At 39.2% G+C, this 21,122-nt stretch overlaps 1 protein-coding gene across 6 annotated transcripts in view; it reads left to right on the plus strand.

The window, feature by feature from the left end:
* Positions 1-3,973: 3,973 nt before the first annotated feature.
* The window catches only part of PPEF1 (protein phosphatase with EF-hand domain 1), a 114,351-nt gene continuing 97,202 nt past the window's right edge, over positions 3,974-21,122 (plus strand). For 5 of the 6 annotated variants that reach the window (XM_044936616.1, XM_044936618.1, XM_044936620.1 and 2 more), the window contains exons 1-2: positions 3,974-4,050; positions 9,833-9,997. In XM_044936616.1, coding sequence (XP_044792551.1) covers positions 9,925-9,997 — 73 coding nt within the window. In that variant the 5' untranslated portion in view covers positions 3,974-4,050; positions 9,833-9,924. Of the gene's footprint in view, positions 4,051-4,413; positions 4,535-9,832; positions 9,998-21,122 lie in introns of those variants that run through there. The other variant, XM_044936617.1, reaches the window with a different exon arrangement.

Consider the following 21,122-nt stretch of genomic DNA (forward strand, 5'->3'; position numbering starts at 1 on the left):
CTTTGGCTAGTATAATAGTTATATTTATATAAGGCAGGTTAATAGAAAAACAAATTTATTTATGTATATACAGAAACCCTATAAACATATGAAGACTCAAAAGATAGGGAAGATCGCCTGGAGGAGGAAATAGCAACCCACTCCACTATTCTTGCTTGGGAAATCCCATGGACAGAGGAGCCTGGCGGGCTACAGTCCAGGGGGTCACAAAGAGTCGGACACGACTGAGTGAGCACACGTGCACGTACTCAATTGGAACTTATATAACGTCCTGAGCTAAGGAGAGGGGTGGGAGTCTGGGGATACAGAGAAAAGGAAGGACATTCAAGGAAGGCAGAGGAGAGATTTGGAAAACAAGGGTTGCCCTGTTACGCAAATAAGTTTCTTAGGTAAAAAGGTGTCTCTGGTAATAGTTCTCTTCCTGGTACAAGGCCCCTTTCCAATGTAAATTTAGGCAGTTGAGGGGGAGGTAAAGAGCTTTTCCTGAATCTGCTGGATTTTTGATTGCCTTTAGCTCAAAATTATTCCTATGCCAAAATGGCATATTTTGGGTGACAAAACCTGCTCCCCTTCAAATGCTCTTATGCATTTGGAGGCAGAGATGCCAAGAGGAATGAAATGAATCCTTTTCCTTGAGGATTTCACATGTAAAAGGACAAATTACAGCACACTTTGGGAAGTTCTATAATTGGACACACACATGGCTTGGAGAGCCAGAAGACAGAATGACTAACTCCACTTTGGTGATATAGGAAAGGCTTCACACAGAGGAGGTGACATTTGAACAACTGTAGCTAGACATAGGCATCATTTAATCACATGGCTTGAATAGGCATTTGGCTGGAAACCCAGCCGTATAGTGACATTGTCCATTATTTGGGGGGAGCCTGGGTAACTGTATTATCGTTTATAGTATTTATGGCAGCCTTACCAGTTTCTAGTCCTGGAGCCTCTGCCATGGAGACCTATATGGTTGAATAGCCTGATAATGAGGCCCTCTGGTAATATTTAATATGCTAATAGGAGTTCTGAAGCCCAGAACTGCCTTTCCAGTTATTTTTTTAAAGTGACTCCATTAGATTAAATAGTAAGCTAGGTAACCACTTTACTGGATCTCCTGCGGCTCTCAATTGCAGAAAGGAATTGGCTAAAGAGCAGCTTGGGTGGGGTTATGAAATGCTTATGGCTGGAGACCTTTAAATCCTAGCTCAGGATGACTTAGCAGCAGCAGCAGCAGGATGCCTAAGGCCAGTAAGCTCAAAAACACATGTGGTGTGTAACCAGCTGGGAAGAGTTTTGGGAGGAATATTGCTGTTGGTGCAGCAGCAGGCAACTTGAGACTTGAGGAACAAGATCTCTCACCCCTGAATTGCCTCCAAAGATAGCAGACCTGAGGCTGGTGACATATAGTACTGACACTGGCACTTCAGTTTTTCAGTCGTGTCTCCCACCTCTTCCTTCTCAAACTCAGCAGAACCACAGGTCAGCTTTCCGCTTCCATTATGCTGATGATGGGAGGTGAATCTCCCTCTCACAGAAACATTTTTTTTTTTTTTACTGAGCAAGGGCTCACATGGCCAGGGTGCAGAAAGCCAAACACTGGCAGCAGGCGTTTGTAACAAAATAAAGGTTTGTTGCAGGGCCAGGCAAGGAGAACAGGCAGCTCATGCTTCCAAAGACCCGAACTCCTGGATGGCTTTCAGGCAGGGGTTTTAAAGACAGTGTTGGGGTGAGGGTCACAGCATGCATGATCTGCTTGTAGATCTTCCTTTGACTGGTTGCTAGTGAGGTAGCTGTGGGGTGTTTCAGGGATCTCCACCTTCTGATTCCAACTAGTCTGGGGTCTACATGCTTGTAGTCAGCATGGAGCCACCATCCTCCACTGGGTAAGGGATCTTAGTTCTGCAGAACAACTCTGAGATAATGCGTCAGATTATCTGTATCGCTTTGGGAGGAACTAGGAGTCCTGTGACTCTGTTGTCCACATCATTAGCTGCTTTCATCTGCTCTTTGAACTCAAGGAGGCTAGGAGACCAGGACCTTTTTCTTCAAACAAGAAACAGGACATGGAGGGGCTTTTGTGCCTGAGAGGGTTCTGCATAGTCCTGCTCAGTTTCAGTCCTTCCTTTTCTATGATACTCCTCAACTTCAGGGAAACAGGTGCAGATTAAGAAAGGGAATAAAGTTTTGGGTAGAGCAGTTAATCATAAACTCCACAGAGGAACTTGGTTTTAGGAGGAGTCAGTTTCATGTTCTCCAACAAGCAGAGGAAAAAATGCCATAGAAGTAAATTTGTAGTGTGGCACCCAAAGGCTACTCCCTTAAACCCACACCTCTTCAAGTCCTAAGAAGAAATGTTTCGTGTTCCCACTTCCTTCTCTTAATTGTGCCCAGCTTACTATAATGTTTCCTGAAAATTATCCTCAGTTGACTTAAAAGTCAGTCACTAAATGCTTTTATGCCCTTACTTACCAAAATTCATTCTGTATTTTGTACTGACCAGATTATTTATGCAAACAGTGGCTCGGTCTTGCCTATACAAAGCCTGGTCCCCTTGGAAGCAGTCATGTGACCAGAGCCCATTACTTGAGTGCTTCCCTTTATCTCTTTGCTGGGAACAGGGCAGGGTTGGGGCAGACAGCTGCGGCTCACGGGCCAGCGCAGCCTCTCCCAGATCTGCGGCTCTGGGCTCGTCTTCCAGGCTGAAAGGCAAAGCCTGTTTGAGTTATTTCTTTGTGTGTATGTGTATGTACTTGTTTTTTGATATATTTAATCAAGAGCTCTCCCTGCACAGAGCTGTAGAGATGTGACATGTATGGAGTGTGTGTGTGTGTATGTAGGGGGATGCTCCAGAGAGAGCTGAAATTGTACCTTTTTTCTTTCAGATCTCTGCATCCCTCAGAGAAGTTTTTTTCCTGATTTTGTTTCTCTTGAAGCACCTGGGGTGAGGATAAACTTCTACATTGGCCAAGCAGAAGAGGCAGGTAATATGTTTGTTTGTTCTTAGGTATTTTGGGCAAGCAGAAGTCTACATTATAAACATACGTTGTGTAGCAATGGAATGGGAAATGTGCACTTCTTGAAGTTTATTTTATTGCTTTGCATTTTCTCAGAATGAGTTTTCTCGAAGATGGTGATTGCAAATCAGTTGTCATTGTCTTACAAAAGATGTACAGGTGAATTTGCATTCTGAAGCAGGGTAGCCTATTTCAAATGAACTCAATACTTGGGAAGACTCTGTGGTCACTTGGGTGAGAGCTAAAAAATGAGAGAAGGGATACTTTGAGAAACTCTTCCAGACCCTTCATAGGCATTGCCCACTACACAACTGAAGATTCAGGAATTTCCCTTGCCCTCTTGTTGCACATGACCACAGGATTTCCATCTGTCTGTAAAAAAGGGACGCAGAATCCCTTGCAATGTTCAAGATTTCTTTTTGGTGATTTCGTGCTTCTGTAGATCAAATTGGATCCTGAAACCAAAGCACAGCTAACTTTTTGGTGGATAGACATTTTTTTAAAAGCATTAAATAGAATGGGTCTTCAGTCCTGCAATGATCAGCTGTGCCATGGAGTCTCATATTTAATTTCTCAGTCTCAGTTTTTTCATCTTTAATACAGAGTGATGATACTCCTTGAAATTTGCTGTGACGATTAACTGGAATAATAGAAATATAAAGTATCCACTGTGCTGGGTAAATAGTCCCTTAATAAACAGTTGTGATTTTAACTGTTATTGTTACTGGTAAAGCGTTTTTTCTTTACCAGTAATAATAAAAAAGCTCTCTTGGGGGAAAAGAGTCCATTTCTTTGTGAATCTACAGTTATCCCAGAACCAGTGGACACCCACAGGGTTTAGTCTCTGGGAGGTCCCCAGACAGTGCATTCTGAAGAAAGAGATAAGAGCAAACAGGTTTTGTTTCAACACTTTGACCGCAATAGGTACCACTCATGCATGGCTCTTCTTAACCCCTCAGCTAAGAAGAATTCTGTTCCAGTTGTGTTTTTCCATCCTCAGTCTTCTCATTAGTCTTTAGTACAAGTCTGTAAGGTAAGTGTTTTTATCTCTATTTTCTTATGAGAAAACTGAAGTGCAGAGGAATTAATAACTAGCTGAGAAGAATTTAAACTCTGGTTTGTCTGACTGCTAAACCCCAGTCTCCATTGGGCCAGCATTAGCAGTTATGAATGATAGATGTTCTTGAAATACTTTACCTCAAGAGGGTCCCCTGTTTGGCTGTTTGGGAAAAAGTGAACACTCTAGCTTTTTCTTAGAGATTCATGTTAGAGATACACATTGACATTCAGAAGGTTCTGGGAAGTCCTGCAGTGAAGGAACCTGTTGAATACTGCTTCTCCTGAACTTATTTGATGGTGGGGCTTTTTCTTTTTTTTTTTGGTCTAATTTAGAGAATCATAAACCACATAGAATTCTCCCACAAACATTCTTTGGAAAACCTGGCACTTGGCCTAGCTGCCTCCTGATTACAATCCTGTCTGGGAGAACAGCAAACGCCCTTGGATAGCTTCTGGTGGTCAGTATGGTTTCCTCGTTTTTCTTCCCCTTTCATGGACCCAGGCATAATCATCAGCTTAGTCTTACAGAATTCCCCTTATTCATTGAAGACCCCAGACAGGAGTACATGCTTATATATACTGGAAGGGTGGTGGTGGAAGGGGCCCTTCTAGAGCAGTCTGCCAGAGACTCCCCTACCCCCTCTATGCCCCTTCGTCATGTTTAGTCCGCAGACCTCAGGCTGTAGAACCTCTGTTTCAGCGGATGCCAAAAAGCATGCTGCAGCAGAGTGAGCCTGAAGAGGTGTCTGTGCTCCATGCTCGTGTCTCATGCTCTGAGGGGGGAGAATTAAACAGTTAGATGTGCTCACCTCTCACACTGGGGACTGGGGTTTGTTGCCAGTTGATGACTGTGGGTTCTGAATTTGGGGTTCTTGGGGCCAGAGCTAGAGTACAGATTTCTCACAGAAGTCAGCATCTCTAGGAAAAGCTGAGTTTCTTGCATGGGAAACCATGCAGTTCACGTCTAGAATGCCAGAGGTGGAGCAGAATCAAGGTCATGGTGGCTGAGGAAGGCGTGGGCCTTCAGTAGAGAGATGCTTAGAAAGAAAACCAAGAATAAGTAAGAACAACTCAGGGAGGCTGGGCTAGTACTTGAAGGGTGCTTGGAGGCCAAGGTTGGATTGGCTCCAAGGGCCATCGTTTGTTCTTTCCTTGTATTTTTGCATTGGGAAATGAATAGTGATTAAATGAAAGGAACTGAACCATGTCAAACAGTCTCGCCCTCCAGTTCTCCCGGCTCCCTCTACTCCTCCCCCGTCCCCCACAGTAGCAGAAACCTTTTAGCAGAAACCTCAGAAGACTTTTCCTTTGGCAGATTATGAGTGAGTGCCAATGATGAGTCACTATTTTATGTTTATGCTTTAGAATCATCCTTGGTGTGTATTGGTAGGGGCAGCAGCACTGAGCAAGTTTCAAGCTGTTTTTTGCCAAGATCCACCTTTTTGGTGGTTTTTATCACTGACCATGGTATCCTCAGGTCTTGGTGAAGGCTGCAGAGACTCCCCGCCTCTTGAGCCAGAGAACCCCTTTCAGGCCCTAGGGCATCGTTTCTTCAGACTCCTTTAGCACACTAAGTACTTATCTCACGCTGACAGAGGGCAGGGAATGGAAGGAGCTTAGATTGTCCCACATAATGGAAAATTCCAAGATCATTTTTATCAGCTTTATACCACCCAGGGTTGTCTTCAAAGGCACTTACAATGCTTCCAAACATGTGTGATTGCAGTCTAGGTTGGGTAGTGTGTGGGAGTAGTGAGTGGCACCTGGCCATAATCAGCTCTTGTTTTGGTGAGAAATAAAATGGGATGACTCTTCTTTGTTTTGTTTTACCTGTTACCTGAGGAAATTAAATTATTATCAGTTAATAATGTAAAATTCCAATAGCAAATTATTTTTTCTAAATAACCCAAAATTCTCAAACAATTCTCATTTCTTTCTGTCATGATTTAAAATTTTTCTTTAAAAATGAATATATAAGTACTACCTATTTTCTGGTTTAATAAAAGACTTTTGTGTAATTAAATAGCATGTATTTGTGCATGGAATGATGGACTAATCATTACTTTTAGCATTCATTTTTTAAAGGGCCCTGGATTACAAATATTTATTCCCTTATTCATTCATTCATTCACTTGGCATTTTTCAAACACCTGCTACGTGAAAGGCACTGTGTAGGTGCCAGAGATTCAAGGAGTATTTAGAAAGAAAGGTATCCATGGAGCTTACAATCTAGCAGAAATATACTCAAGTTTGATGCTTTTTAGTTCTTAGTGAATCTTTTATATGGACTTTTGTTTGTTGTGTAATGAGTTGACTGAGGAGTGGCTGAGAACCAAATGCCTTTAGAGAGAGAAATTTTTTTCCTGGGGAAAAAATTGAGTTTGAAGTGTATCACTTCCTGTCATTGCATCAGTGTTGCCTACTCAGTGTCTAACTGTGTATTCGTAAAACGGGGTAGAAAAAAGTAGTATAAAAATGGAAGCAGAGCCCAAGGCAGATATGCAGAGCAGTGTTTCTCAGACTGAGATATGGGGAGTGCTTGTGTCAAAGTTCCATGAAGGGTGCATTTTTAATTGCAAATTCCTAGGCCCCCTTGGACTGCTTGAATCCAAGTATTGGCAGTAAGCCTGGGAGTGTGCCTTTTAAAATAATCTCCCCTGGTAAGTTTTGCAGTACTCATGTAGGAGAGCATGGATCTAGGCACATGGAGAAACTCTCCAGGACCAAATGCCCTACTTCAAAGGTTGAGGAAAAATCCAGCAGACATGCTCTCATAGGCACTGCAGATAACCTTTGAGAAATGTCTGAGGATGGAGAGAACAGAGGCAATGGGTAAATAGTGCTTCAGTTTCAAAAACAAAAAAAGAGTAGATCCCAGAAGCCACTACCTTATAAGCCTGACATGACCTCTGGAAAAATTCTGTTCCAAACAGATGGAGTCAAAGCATTTAGAGGAAAATATGATAATCACTAGGCATCATTGTGGGTTTGCTGGAACATTGTTTCCAGTAGAGAATGTCAAGCTCTGCTGCACATTAGAATTACCTGGGGAGCTTTTAATACTCTTGATGCCCAAACTGCACACAATACCAGTGACATCAGAATCTCTGGGGATGGGACCCAGGCATCACTATTCTTCAAATCCCCAGAGACTCTTAATTTGTTGAGGTGGCCTCTGAGCATTGAGAGTTTTAAAAGCTTCCCAGGTGATGCTAATATGCAACAGACTTTGACAGCTGGTTTGTCTATATGACGTTAGGTAAGTATCTTGGTTTTCTTGCACTGTGTGTAAATTCTAGGTAATTTTAAAAGTCTCTGCGACCTTTAAAGTGGCTGCCCAGGTGGTGCTAGTGGTAAAGAACTTGCCGGCCAATGCTGGAGACATAAGAGATGCAGGTTCAATCTCTGGGTGGGGAAGATGCCCTGGAGGGTAGCATGGTTGTCCACTCCAGTGTTCTTGCCTGGAGAATCCCATGGACAAAAGGGCCTGGAGGACTTCAGTCCATGGAGTTGCAAAGAGTCAGACATGACTGAAGCGACTTAGTACGCACACATGCACCACCTTCAAATGTCTATGATTCTGTTACTAAATAAAAATAATGGCAAAGTGTTTTCCTTTCTTTCTTCCTCCCTCCCTCCCTCCTTCCTTCTGCCTTCCTCTCCTCCTCCTCTTTATCTTCTGCTGTTGCTGGCTAGCCTGGAATATGTGTGTGTATTAGTTGTTCAGTTATGTCTGACTCTTGCGACCCCATGGACTGTAGCCCTTCAGGCTCCTCTGTCCATGGATTTCCCAGGCAAGAATACTGGAGTGGGTTGCCACTCCCTTCTCCAGAGGATCTTCCCGATCCAGGGCTCAAAGCCAGGTCTCCTGCACTGCAGGCAGATAGGTTCTTTACCGTCTGAACCATGAGGGAAACCCAGCCTGGAATGTAAGGTGTCAGATTATGTATCTTAATTTCATTAAAATATTTAGCGAAATTTCCCAATACATCTTATAGATAAGTAAGTGGATACTTATGATGGGTAAATTTGCCACCTAACTAAATGAATATGCTGGGAGAGTGTGACTGCAATGGGTCTGTACTAACCCTGGAGATTGGTCTGGAGTGGAATGCCACAAGGGTTTTCTGCCCTTGAAGCTGACCCTATTAACATTTTTTACTCATGATGTGGATAAGAGAGACATGTAAGAAATGCCTATCGAATTTGGAAATAACCCAAAGTTTAAGAGAGTTAATTAATTCCATAACCCATAGTTTAGGAGGGTTAATTAATTCCATAATAGAATCAAGCCTAGCTCTGATCAGAATATCTGTTTATTAAGGTTATAGTTGTTTTAAAAATATTTCCATAATTCAAATATTTTGCTCATTTCTTTCTGCCCCTTTCTTTCATTGATTCACATTTTGAAGCTTTTAGTGTAGTACTAAAGGAAAAATAGGCAGGCTTGGCAGAGTCCCAAGTCAGTTGTTCTCTTTGTTACTATCAAGAAATGCAAATAGATTAGCTTAGCTGGTTTGGAGCATCATGAAATAAAGGAAACATCCCACAAGTCATGAGGTGGGGTTACTACAGAAAGGAATTTAGTTAAAAACTCCCATGGGATGGTTGTGAAAGATCCAATATAGCAGTCTCAGCTAACCCATCAAAAGGCCCGGTGAGTGTGAGGGCAGACTTTGGAGGGGCCTCAGAAATGCCTGGAGAGCTTGTTTGAAAAGGGCATTTTTCTAGGGAGGCCTTCAGCCTCTGTTTTTTTAAAGCAAGTATGCCAACTGATTCTGAGAAACAGTGTCAGAGAACTCATTGTTGACTAAAAAAGATGCACAGCATGAGGGTTGTGAGCTAAGTTTTATTTGGGGCAAAATAAGGACTGCAGCCCAGGAGACAGCACCTCAGATAGCTCTGAGAGACTGCTCCAAAGAGGCAGGTCAATATATAATACTTTGGTGAATGGGGAGTTTAATGCAATCAAACACTTATTTTACAAAAGGTTTTCTGCTAGTCATGAGCTGATGTCATCATAAGGGGATTTAGTGCTTTTCTGGGCTTTTTTAGATATGAAGAGATGCAAGGATTGGGATCATGAAATCAGTTCCTGAAAATAGCTGACTGTCTAGAGGCCTGTTCCACTAGTTTCCCTGGAGGACAGAGTGCCTCACTCTCCACCCTGAACTCCCTTTAGGGTGTGTCGAAGGTCAACAGCCGCAGCAGCACGGGATTCAGTCCCAGCAGAAGCTGACTGCAAATGCCCTTGACAGGCCCCAATTTGTAGTTGACATCATTTTGGTTTGAATTTTGGCATAACTGTATAAATATGTTGTCTCATAGTCATTTTCCAATTTGTGTATTTAAAAGCCTAGATAGATATAGTAATAACTATTTTGAGCTTAAAACCAAAGCTGTTAATTTGTGTCAGATCCTTCATAGTGCATTACCTATATTTCAATTATAAAATTGTTTGCTCTTAAATTTCCATTTTACTTTTCATTTTAATGCTTTATTTTATAGAGTATTGATCTGACCTAGACACGGGCAAGCTATAATTTATGTGTTGCAGAAACGCAGCCTATATCTGCTGTGTTGCTGCTGCTGTGTTTTGGAAAATAAATCAGGATTAGATTATGTCTGATCACTTTCCACATCACATGATGAACAGCAGTTGAGGAGAAGCATAAAATGAATCCTGCTGAGCAGCCCTTAGATACCTTGTTGTTAACGGGCGCTTTCCTCCCCACCTTGTGTGTCCTCCTCCTCAGGATCTGTGACCCAGGTGAATCAGTCAGGAGGGGCTCTTCACAGCGCAGAGGGAAGCACTTGTAACACTGTTTTAGAATGAGAAGTTGAATTCATGAACACACCTAATTTAGAAGACATGGGCTGTGGCACTTCATCTGCAACAAAAGACAAGAAATCTGAGACAGGTGAGTGCCAGGAGTGTGCCTGCCTTCCTGAATGAAAAGGGGAGGGCGAGCTGGGTTCACCCTCTGCCCCTTTCTCAATTACTCATATGGTTCTCAAGCTGCCCAGAGAGATTTTGCACCAGACATCATCACTCGAACTGAAGGTTAAATATTGGGATAATGTTGGAAACTACCTTTAGGAAGAGGTAGCTCTGAATTTATAATGTGCCATAAAGTATTATCTGAGAGATATTTTATGTTTGATTTGATTTCAGTTGAAAATGTACCAATATAAAATCTCAATTTAAAACTCAGTGGCAGGGAACAAGAAAGCCTCTCTGTAAATTTATATCTGTTTATTCAATACACTTATAAATAGCTCTATCCATACCTATGTGACATTTGGTAGCACCATTGAATTTTTATTAGATTTTATAACTCAATGATCAGATTATTACTTATAGCTGCTCAGTACAGAACCTCATGAAAAAAAAAAAAGAACTTCATGAGATTTGCTTCATGTTTTCAGAATGTTCTAGGTAGAATTTGAGAAATGCTAGATCATCTGCTTCCCCAAAAGTATGTTGTTTCTAAATAATGCCCCCCCACTACCCCGCATGTAATTAGAGGCTTCTGTATTTCCTTTGTTTACTTTGTACTGAGGTTCTTTCTCACAGATACTAGAATCTAGTTGAAACTCACTTGAATGTTTCTTTAATAGACATAGTCTCCACATGCAAATTAAACCCAAAACAAACAGGCTAGGATGATTGTGTGAATAACTTGCTCTTAAACTCCATTCCTGTGTTATTTTGGTTATATTAATAGATAATTTTCCCAGTTTCTATTCCACATCTTTGTTTTAGCAGTTCACTCAGGCTTAACATGCAGAGTTTAGGATACAGAGTATTCTATCCTAATTAGTGTGGGATGTTTTCCTTTGGAAATCAAATGCTGGTCTCCCTCCCAGCTGACTTAATGCCAGTGAGTTAGCAAATTAATCCTTGACAGTAGAGTAACAGAGATGCACTAAGTCTTTGAAATCTGTAAGCATGTCATGAAATAAATCTTTCAAGAGCTCCAACTGAACTAATTCCATGGTAGTAATTTATTGTGAGAGTAGAGATTACCCAGAGTTTTAAAAATGTAGCCAGATTTCTTAGGTTAAAAAAAAAAAGCCAAGCCCAGCATGTAAATGTAGATTCTTTTTCTGAAATGCATTTCAGCTTTTGAAATGTTGCATGTAAATGAAAACATTAATTTTGAATTTTCGGTTGCTGTTTCTTGTAAATAATTTATTGAGATGAAATTCATGTAAGACAAAATTAACCATCTGAACAATTCAGTGGCATGTATACAAAGCTGTGTAACCACCACTTTCATCTAGTTCTCAAACTTTCCATCACTGCAAAGTAAAATCCCTTATTTATTAATCAGTTTCTCCATATTTCCCTCTTCCCTCAGACCCTGACAACTGCCAATCTGTATTCTTTTTCTATGAATTTACCTGTTCTGGACATGTCATGTAAATAGAATCATAGATGATATGACCTCTTCCTCTGGCTTCCTTTACTTAGCATAATGTTTTTGAGGTTCATCCATGTTGTAGCATGCATCAATATTTCATTCCTTTTTAAGGCTGGATAATATTTCATCATGTGTATGTATTACATTTTTTTTTTTGTATCACATTTTTTAGTCCATTCATTTGATGGGCATTGGGTTTTTTCCACCTTTTTAGCTATTGTGAATAGTGCTACTATGCACATGAGTGTATGTATACTTATTTGAGTCTGTGTTTTCAATTCTTTTGGGTATATACCTAGTAGTGAAATTTCAGGGTCATTTGGCTATTTTGTGGTTGACTTTTTGAGGAAATGACAAACTGTTTTCCTGGATCACTTTTTAATAATAGCAGCTTTATTGAGATATAATTCACATACTACACAATTCACCAGTTTAAAGTATAAAATTCAGTGACTTTTTTGGTATATTGATAGAGCTGTATAAACCATCACCACAATCAATTTTGGAACATTTTCATCCCCCTGCTCCCCAAACCAGTAGCAGTTACTCTCCTACCCTATACCTCCCCAGCCCTAGGCAGTCACAAATCTACTTTTGTCTGTAAATTTGGGCTGTTCTGGACATTTCATATAAACATAATCAGACAATATGGGGTCTTTCATGTCTGACTTCTTTTATTCAGCATAGTGTTTCAAAGTTTATCCATGTCATGTCATGAATCAGAACTTCATTCCTTTTTATTGCTGAATAATATTCCATTGTATGAATATGTAACCTTGTATTCATCCATTCATCAATTAATGGGTATTTAGATTGTTTCTACTTTTTTACTATAGTGAGCAATGCTACTATGAACATTCATATACAAGTTATTATGTAAATACATGTTTTCAGTTCTCTTGGTTATAGACCTTTGAGTAGAATTGCTGGGTCATATGGTAGCTCAATGTTTAACATTCTGAGAAACGTCTAAACTTGTTTTCCCAAGTGGCTACACCATTTTGTATTCCTGTCAGTAAGGTATGAGTGTTCTTATTTCTCCATATCCTCAGCCACACTTGTTACTGTCTTTCCTTTTGATTATAACCATCCTAGTGGATATGGAGTGGTATCTCATTAGGGTTTTTATTTGCATGCCCCTAATGACTAAAGATGCTGAGCATCTTTTCATGTATTTATTAGCCATTTGTAGATCTTCTTTGGAAAAATGTCTGTTCAGATCATTTGCTAATTTTTAAATTATTTTTTGTAAGACTTTAAAATATATTCTAGTTACAAGTTCCTTATCAAATGTGTGATTTACAAATATTTTTACCCATTCAGTGGGTTGTCTTCTCATTTTCTTGATAATGTTCTTTGAAGCACAAAAGTTTTAATTTTGATGAAGTCCAGTTTATTTTTTCTTTGGTTACTTGTGCTTTTGGGTCAAATCCAAGATTATTTGTACTTCTGTTTTCTTCTAAGAATTTTTTAAAAATTATTTATTTATTGGCTATACTGGATCTTCTTCACTGTGTGCTGGCTTTCTCTAGTTGCACTGAACAGGGGCTACTCTCTAATTGTGGTTTGCGGGCTTCTCCTTGCAGTGGCTTCTCTTGTTGCAGAGCGCAGGCTCTACGTGCATGGGCTTCAGTAATTGTGGCTCCAGGGTTCTAGAGCGAGGCTCAGTAGTTGTGGTGCGCCGGCTGAGTTGCCTTGCGGCATGTGGGATCTTCCCGGACCAGGGATCGAACCTATGTCCCCTGCATTGGCAAGTGGATTCTTAACTATTGGATCACTAAGGATGCCCAATAATTTTGTATTTTTAGCCCTTCCATTTAGTTCTTGATCAATTTTGAGTTAATTTTCATATATGGTGTGAGGAAAGAAAGTGAAAGTGAAAGTTAAGTCACTTTAGTTGTGTCCGACTCTTTGCGACCCCATGGACTGTAGCCTACCAGGCTTCTCTGTCCATGGGATTCTCCAGTCGAGAATACTGGAGTGGGTTGCTGTTTCCTTCTCCAGGGGATCTTCCCGACCCAGGGATCAAACCCAGGTCTCCCGCACTGCAGGCAGACGCTTTAACCTCTGAGCTGCCAGGGAAGCCCTGGTATGAGGTGGGGATACAAATGTGTCCTTTGGATGTGAATAGTTGTCCTAACACTATTTGTTGAAAAGACTATTTTTTCCCCATTGAATGATCTTGGCAGTCTTGCCAAAAGTCAGTTGACCATAAATGTCAGGGTTTTATTTCTGGATTCTCAATTCTATTCCATTGATCTATATGTCCAATCCTGTGTCCTGCCTGGACCATCCAATATGTCCAGCCAATATCACACCATCTTGATTACTGTAGCTTTTGTAGAAAGTTTTGAAATTGGAGGTGTGAATCCTTTGACTTTCTCTTTTTCAAGATTGTTTTGGCTGGGTCCCTTGCATTTCCATATAAATTTTAGAATCAATTTCTTAAAAGAAACCAGCTGGAGTGTTGGTGTGGATTATTTTGAATCTGTAGATCAATTTGGGAAGTATTCTTAAACAGTTAAATCATCTGATTCATGAACATGGGGTATCTTTCCAGTTATTTAGGTCTTTAATTTCTTTCAGTGATGTTTTGTAGTATTCAGAGTTTGAGTTTCACTCTTCTTTTGTTAAATTTAACCCAGGTATTTATTCTTTTTGATGCTCTTGTAAATGATATTGTTGTCTTTTTTTTAAATTTAAATTTATTTATTTTAATTAGAGGCTAATTACTTTACAGTATTGTATTGGTTTTGCCATACATCAACATGAATCCGCCACGGGTGTACACGTGTTTTCTTCATTTTTGGGGTGTTCATTGCAAGTGTGCGGAAAAACAGTTGGTCTTTGAATGTTGATTGATTGTATATCCTGAGACTTTGCTAAGCTCATTTATTAGCTCTAATAGATTTTTAGTGGATTTCTTAGGATTTTCTATTTATAAATCATGTCATCTGCAAATAAAGGTAGTTTTGCTTCTTCCTGTCTATTCTTTGCCTTTGATTTCACTTTCTTGCTTGACTGTCCTGGCTACAATCTCTGTTACTGTTAAATAGAAATGCAAGAGTAGGCTTCCTTGTCTTGTTCTTGATCTTAGGGGGAAAGCATTTAGTCTTTCACCTTTAAGTGTGATATTAGCTGTGACCTTTCTTTTTTTATGGATGCTCTTTATCAGGTTGAGGAAGTTTATTGATTTTTTTTAAATTAAAAAATGGTTTTTAACTTTGTCTAATGCCTTATCTGCATGTATTGAAATGATCATGTAGTTTTGTTTTTTATTCTGTGTTATTGAGTATATTAATTGAATTTCAGATATTGAACTAAATTTGTATTCCTGACATAAATCCCACTTGATCATGGTATATAATCTTTTTTATATGTTACTGGATTCAGTTTGCTAGTATTTTGTTTAGGATTTTTGCTTCTATATTCAAAAGATATATTGGTCTCTATTTTCCTTTTCCTTTGATGTCTTTGTCTGAATTTGGTATCAGGGTAGTACTAGTCTTACAGAATGAGTTGGAAAGTATTCCATCTCTTCTATAGTTTAAAAGAGTTTGTGAAGAATTAGAATTAATTCTTTAAACGTTTGGTAGAATTTGTCAGTGAAGCCATCTGGGCATGGGCCTTTCTTTGTGGGTAGTTTTTTGATTACTTTTTCTACTCTTTACTTGTTATAGTAAAGTATATTGTCATATTTTCTATTTCTTCTTGAGTCATTTTCCGTAGTTTGTGTCCTTGAAGAACTGGTTCATTTCATCTTGTCAGGGAATGTTTAACAGGAGGATTCCTATGTGCTGTTTCTCACAAGTCCTTTGTTTCTTTTTAAGTGGAACAGCACGCTGCTCCCAGGAACTGAGGTCATTATGTGAGACAGGCTTGAATCTCCTTTAGTAAACATTCTCTTTACGACAAAACTGCTTAGACTCGATCCCCTTTCTTGAGATATGGATTGTCTCCTGACCTTGTGACCATTATTAATCCCTTGTTCCCTTGGTAACAGTTGCTGTACATTTGGTTTTCTGATCTTTATCATTGTCAAAAGGAACGTTTGGTACCACAGCCTTTATATACTCACAGAGAAATCATTAAAACACCTTTGCTCATCAGAGCTTGGGGTCCCCGTGTCTTTCTTTCTTTCTCTCTCTCTTTCTCCCTCCCTTTGGCTCTCTCTTTCACTTTCTTATCATCAACTCCTGACCGCCAGGTCCCGGTCCATTAAAGGACCCCAACAAATGGCGCCCCAGAACAGGGACACTGGTATATGTGGCATTTCGGTCGGAGGGACTCGGGACCTATTGAGGTCGGTAAGTACTAAGACATGGGTCAAACGGCTGGAAAGCCCCATCATTTCTCTACTTTACTTCACCATTTGTTTAAAGCTCAGGGACTTTTGGTTTAGCGCCAATGAATAGAGGCTTGCTTTCAAACAGTGGTTAAATGTAATCCTTGGTTCCCTGATAAATGCAGTTTTGATTTAGAAATTTGGCACTGGGTCAAAGAAAATGTTGAATGAGCCGCCAAGCAAGGAAAAAATATTCCAATTGATTTCTAGTCCTCAACGATATTCAACAACAGACAGAACACTTATTGCATGAATATGAATTAGATGATAAAACTTTACAAAAGGCCCAATTAGAACAACATGAAATATTTCAAAATTTTCTTACTAGCCCTGCCCCGGCTGCTCCAAATGCTCCTCCTCTGCTAACAGGCGCAACTCCAAAAGTCTGTCCTTTGTTAGAACCTAATGAAAGTTATACTAATTTTTTAGCGAGATTAGAAACTGCTATTTCCCATACTGTAATCAGAGAAGAAACCAAGAAACAGCTAGAGATATTACTTGCTTATGAGAATGCAAATCAGGAATGTCAGAGAGCTATCACTGCAATTCATGAGACTGGGACTATTACTGATTATTTGAAGGCTTGTCACAATCTAGGATCAGAAACTCAAAAGATGCAAATGCTAGCTGAAACAATGGCTACTACCTTTAAAAAGGGAAATGAAGGATGCTTTACATGTAGAGATAAAAACCATTTAAAAGGGGACTGCCCTAAGAAGGCTAATAAAAAACCTCCAAGAATTCGCCCTCACTGCCATAGAGGAATGCATTGGGCCAAAGATTGTAAATTTAAATTTGATATTGATGGAAAACCTATTCCAGGGAACTCCAAACAGGGGACCCCCCAGGTCCCCTACAACAAAAACCAGGGGCAAATTCTATCTTTTTCCTCAAACCATCAACATCCGGCAATGCTACCGTTAATATACCAGCCCTAGATGATTTTTTCCTTTACCCTTAAGCAGTCCCTTCTAGAGTACCTACCGAACTTTTTGGACCCCTGCCTCCACAAACCTTCAGTCTTTTATTTGGCCGATCTAGTTTGGCTTCTAAAGGAATTACTGTTCACCCTGGAATAATTTATTCAAATTATAAAGGAGCAATTCAAATTATGATGTCATCTCAGATTCTATGGCAATTCTAAAAAGGGGACAAAATTGCTCAATTACTTCTTTTGCCTTACATGTCTATTAACTCCTCTAATAATGTATGGACAAGCAGATTCAGCAGTACAGATGAAAGACAATCCTTATGGACATCATTGGTATCTGAATATGCCCGACCAAATATAAATATCAAAATTAATAATAAAAGATTTTCTAGTCTCCTCAACACTGGATCTAATATTACTATTATTTCCAAACACTTATGGCCCAAATCCTGGGCTATACAAAAGGTCTCTTGCAAATTGCAGGAATTTCTCAAATCAAAGTACAAGAAATTTATCAAAATTTTCAAATCTACCCATATGAAAGACCAAAAGGCCAACCTACAACATTAAGACCTCATGTGATAAATGCACCCCTTAATCTAATAAAAAGAAACAAAGGACTTGTGAGAAACAGCACGTAGGAATCCTCCTGTTAAACATTCCCTGACATCATCTGAATTATTTCTTAGCACATACTTGTTCAGAGTCTTCCCTTATTCTTTTTAGTCTTCCATTATCTTTTGTTGAATATATCAAGCAATGTTTATTATAAATTCCATAGTAATCTATGGAAACTGATACAATGTGTTTATTTATATTTACCATAAAAAGTTTTTCTCATTCAAAAATATAAGATTGAGAAAGCAACTGGAAATAATAATCATCATTCTGCTACCCAGTTTTTTTTTTTATATAGTGTATATTTTTGATCATCCTAAATAGTAATTTTTTTATAGCCTTGCTTTTGGCACTGAGACATTATTGTGTAAACATTTCTCAAATTGTTATGCTTTATAAACATTTTAGCCATTGCTAAATGTTTCATTAGTGGATAGGCCATAATATAATTAATTATTCCTCAATATTTGACATTTAGGTTTGAAGAATTTACATTGAATAATTTCTTCATGTAAAGATTTTTCCTTATTTTGGGTTAGTTCCATATCTAGGTGATTTGACATGAAATTTCTGTGTCAAGGGCTATGAAAGTTTTGAAAGGTTTCTTGATAGAAAAGAATAGTTATTATTTCCTTATTACTAACTGTATTACAGAGAGTATTGACAATATTCTACATATATTTTATTTAGTCCTTGCAGTAAACCTGAGTAAAGTGTTATCATTACTTTTTGTACTGAGGAAGAATCTTGTGCTCAGTGATTAGGTAAGTACTTGTCAAGGTTATCCCCGAGTTGGGATTTGAACCCAAGGAGTTCTGAATACAGTGTTTTTTGCCATCAACCATTACACCCTTTCATGGTGCCTTCCAAAATTGCTGTTCTTGGAAACTAGCTAAATGTATGCATGTAAAGTACCTTTTATTTGCATAGTGCTTTTATAGTTGGACAAAATCTTTCACATATATTTGATCTTCACAACCTGTGAAGGATTGTTCTCAATTTGCAGAAAAGGAAACTGAGGCTTTGAGAGGCAAAGTGATTTGCTTAAGACATAACTAGTAAGTGGCAGAGCCGGGCCTAGAGCTTACCTCTGACTAGTGTGATGGATTTTTTCCCCACCTTGGTCATTGAGCCTCACCACAGCATTCTGCCTCCAGAGTATCATGGCATTTTTGAGAAAGAATAGCCCACATATAAAATTGAGGCTATCCCTTTCTTGTGGGCTATCTGCCTTCCATGTAGAGAAGTAGCATTGTTGTTGTGTTATTGTTGTTAGTTTGATTCTTTTGTGATATGCAGTATGGGAGAGAATAGTTGTTGCCAAAACTCTTGGAGGAAGCTTTGATTAATTTCTTTTTCTTCATGAGGAAATAGAGACTTAGATTAAAGAGCTGCCCAAAGTCATGTACTAGTTGATGTCTGAGTCTGAATTGGAACCAGCTCTGACAGATACCAAAGTTCATGCTCCTTTTGATATGCTGCCCTGACATGTAAAACTGGAATTTATCCAAAAACCCAGAAATTAAACATTGTAGTTTCCTTCTCCTGAATTTCACTTTACACTTAAAATTTTATATTGATGGGTTTTGAATGAATAATCTATTACCTTTTATTTTTTCCTGTAGAGCACTTTGAAAACACTATATTTTCTTTTATTTCTTCCCTTGAGACCACTTAGAAATGCATTTATTCATTTAAGTGCTAGGTCTCCTACAAAGGCTATCTAGCATTTTTGGCTTTGAAGTTTGATGCTTTTAAGCTATGACAATGGAAATTTTCTCTAATGGATATTGTTCTCTTAAAAAATATTTGTCCTCTATTTTTGCCTAAAAATATAAAAATACTAAATAGCAATCTGTTAGAAAAATAAAATTCAACATAGCAAATTTAAAGATCTAATTGGCTTTATTGAATGATTCATGAATCAGGCAGCATTCCATCTAGAAAACAGAAAAGAACTTCAAAAAGCTGCAGAAAAGGAGAGGTTTTTAAAGACAGAAAGGGAGTGGGACAAGGAAATCATAAATGAAAAGAATTATTTCAGGCAAGGTCAACTTCCTTTGGGGAAAAACAGGGGTCTATCAGGTTGATTACCTCACTAGTGCTGGCCAGGAAATTCTAGACAGGTTAAGATTACATTCCTAGGAGAGGCTGAAAATGCAATTAGGTTAGGTACTAAGTTTCTGTTTGCTGACATGGAGCTTAGTACAAGTGACTCCATTTGGGGCCTGTTGCCTCTTTTTTTTTTTTTTTAACCAATTCCCCTGTTTTCATCAGACTCTCAGCCTGAAAGATATGAAACAAAACAAAACATTAGTACCACTCCCAGCTAATCTCTGAGTTCTTGCAATTTTTGTTGATCTTTTGTGTGCTATTCACAGGTCAATGTTATTTGCTTAATCTCTGTGATATGCACAGGCCATGACTTCACGTTCACAATTTTTAAGTCTGTCATTTTCTTTATTCCTTTTCTGATGTTCCAGTGCTAGAGAGTTCATTTGCTTAGTGATGAATGGCTGCAATCATTCTTTTAAAGCTTTTTAGAGGATACAGTGTTCCAGGGAGACTACTGTGATTATGATAAGCAGGATAATTCCCAGTGTTTGCGGTGTACTTCAAAACCATGGTGCCCAAGACGCAAACCAATCAAAATCAAATAAGTCAAGGAAAGACCCTTGAAGGATTTACCTTTTTAAGTGACTTGTTCCGTGATCTTATGTAGCTGAGTTTCAACTTTGCCAGAAATGTTAATCTAGGTGTAGCAGATGGTGTTGGCCACAGTAGACACTTCCCTTACAAAGCTGAAAGATAATCAAGGACTATCCATCAACGGGAATTTGCCATATGACTCAGGGAACTCAAACCGGGCCTCTGTAACAACCTAGAGGGGTGGGATGGGGAGGAAAGTGGGAGGGAGGTTCAAGAGGGAGGGGACATATGTATACCTATGGCTGATTCATGTTGATGTTTGGCAGAAACCAACACAATTCTGTAAAGCAATTATCCTTCAATTAAAAAAATTTTTTAAATTAAAAAAAAAAACATAATCAAGGGCTATCCAATTATCAAGAGCAATTTTGGCCATAGAGTCTCAGGATTTTCACTGGGCAGCTTTTGCTTTAGCAACAAATTCTGCAGTAAGATAAAGAGTTAAGGAGAGATTCCTGATCATAGCCTATTTACATTTATTTCTGACCAGGGAAGTAGGGACCAGCCAAAGAAAGCAAATCCTAAATCATGAAAGCCTCCTGGTAGGTTCTTTATAACTTGACAATGCAAATTCAGGGGAGTTGACCAATGAGGTGTCTCTGTGGACAGTTAGGGGAACAGTTAGGTCACCTAAGAGATATTTTCCAGTTATGCACAGTCATCTAGGTATTCATAGACCCAAGGTGAATGTTAATCACCATGGACAAAGATAAATCCTGTCAGGGCACAAACTACTTCCAATAAGGTAGTACTGTAAAGAGACAGCTCAGGTTTTTTGATGATGACAAATTTAGCAGTGAAAGGTTATCCCTCCCCTTGGCAATGGGCTGGGAGATACTGGGAATGGTGTTACCTTTCCAGGCCAATCCTAGAGTGAAGGAAAGAAAGAGAAGAAGAAAGGGTTTCCTGTTTAAAGTATGAAGTCTACTTTTTTAAAACTTTTTTGACTGCCCTTTGAGGCATGTGGGATCTTTGTTTCCCCAACCCGAGATTGAACCTGTGCCCCCTGCAGTGGA

Source organism: Bubalus bubalis, chromosome X (assembly GCF_019923935.1).
Source record: "Bubalus bubalis isolate 160015118507 breed Murrah chromosome X, NDDB_SH_1, whole genome shotgun sequence".
NCBI classification, from domain to species: domain Eukaryota; kingdom Metazoa; phylum Chordata; class Mammalia; order Artiodactyla; family Bovidae; genus Bubalus; species Bubalus bubalis.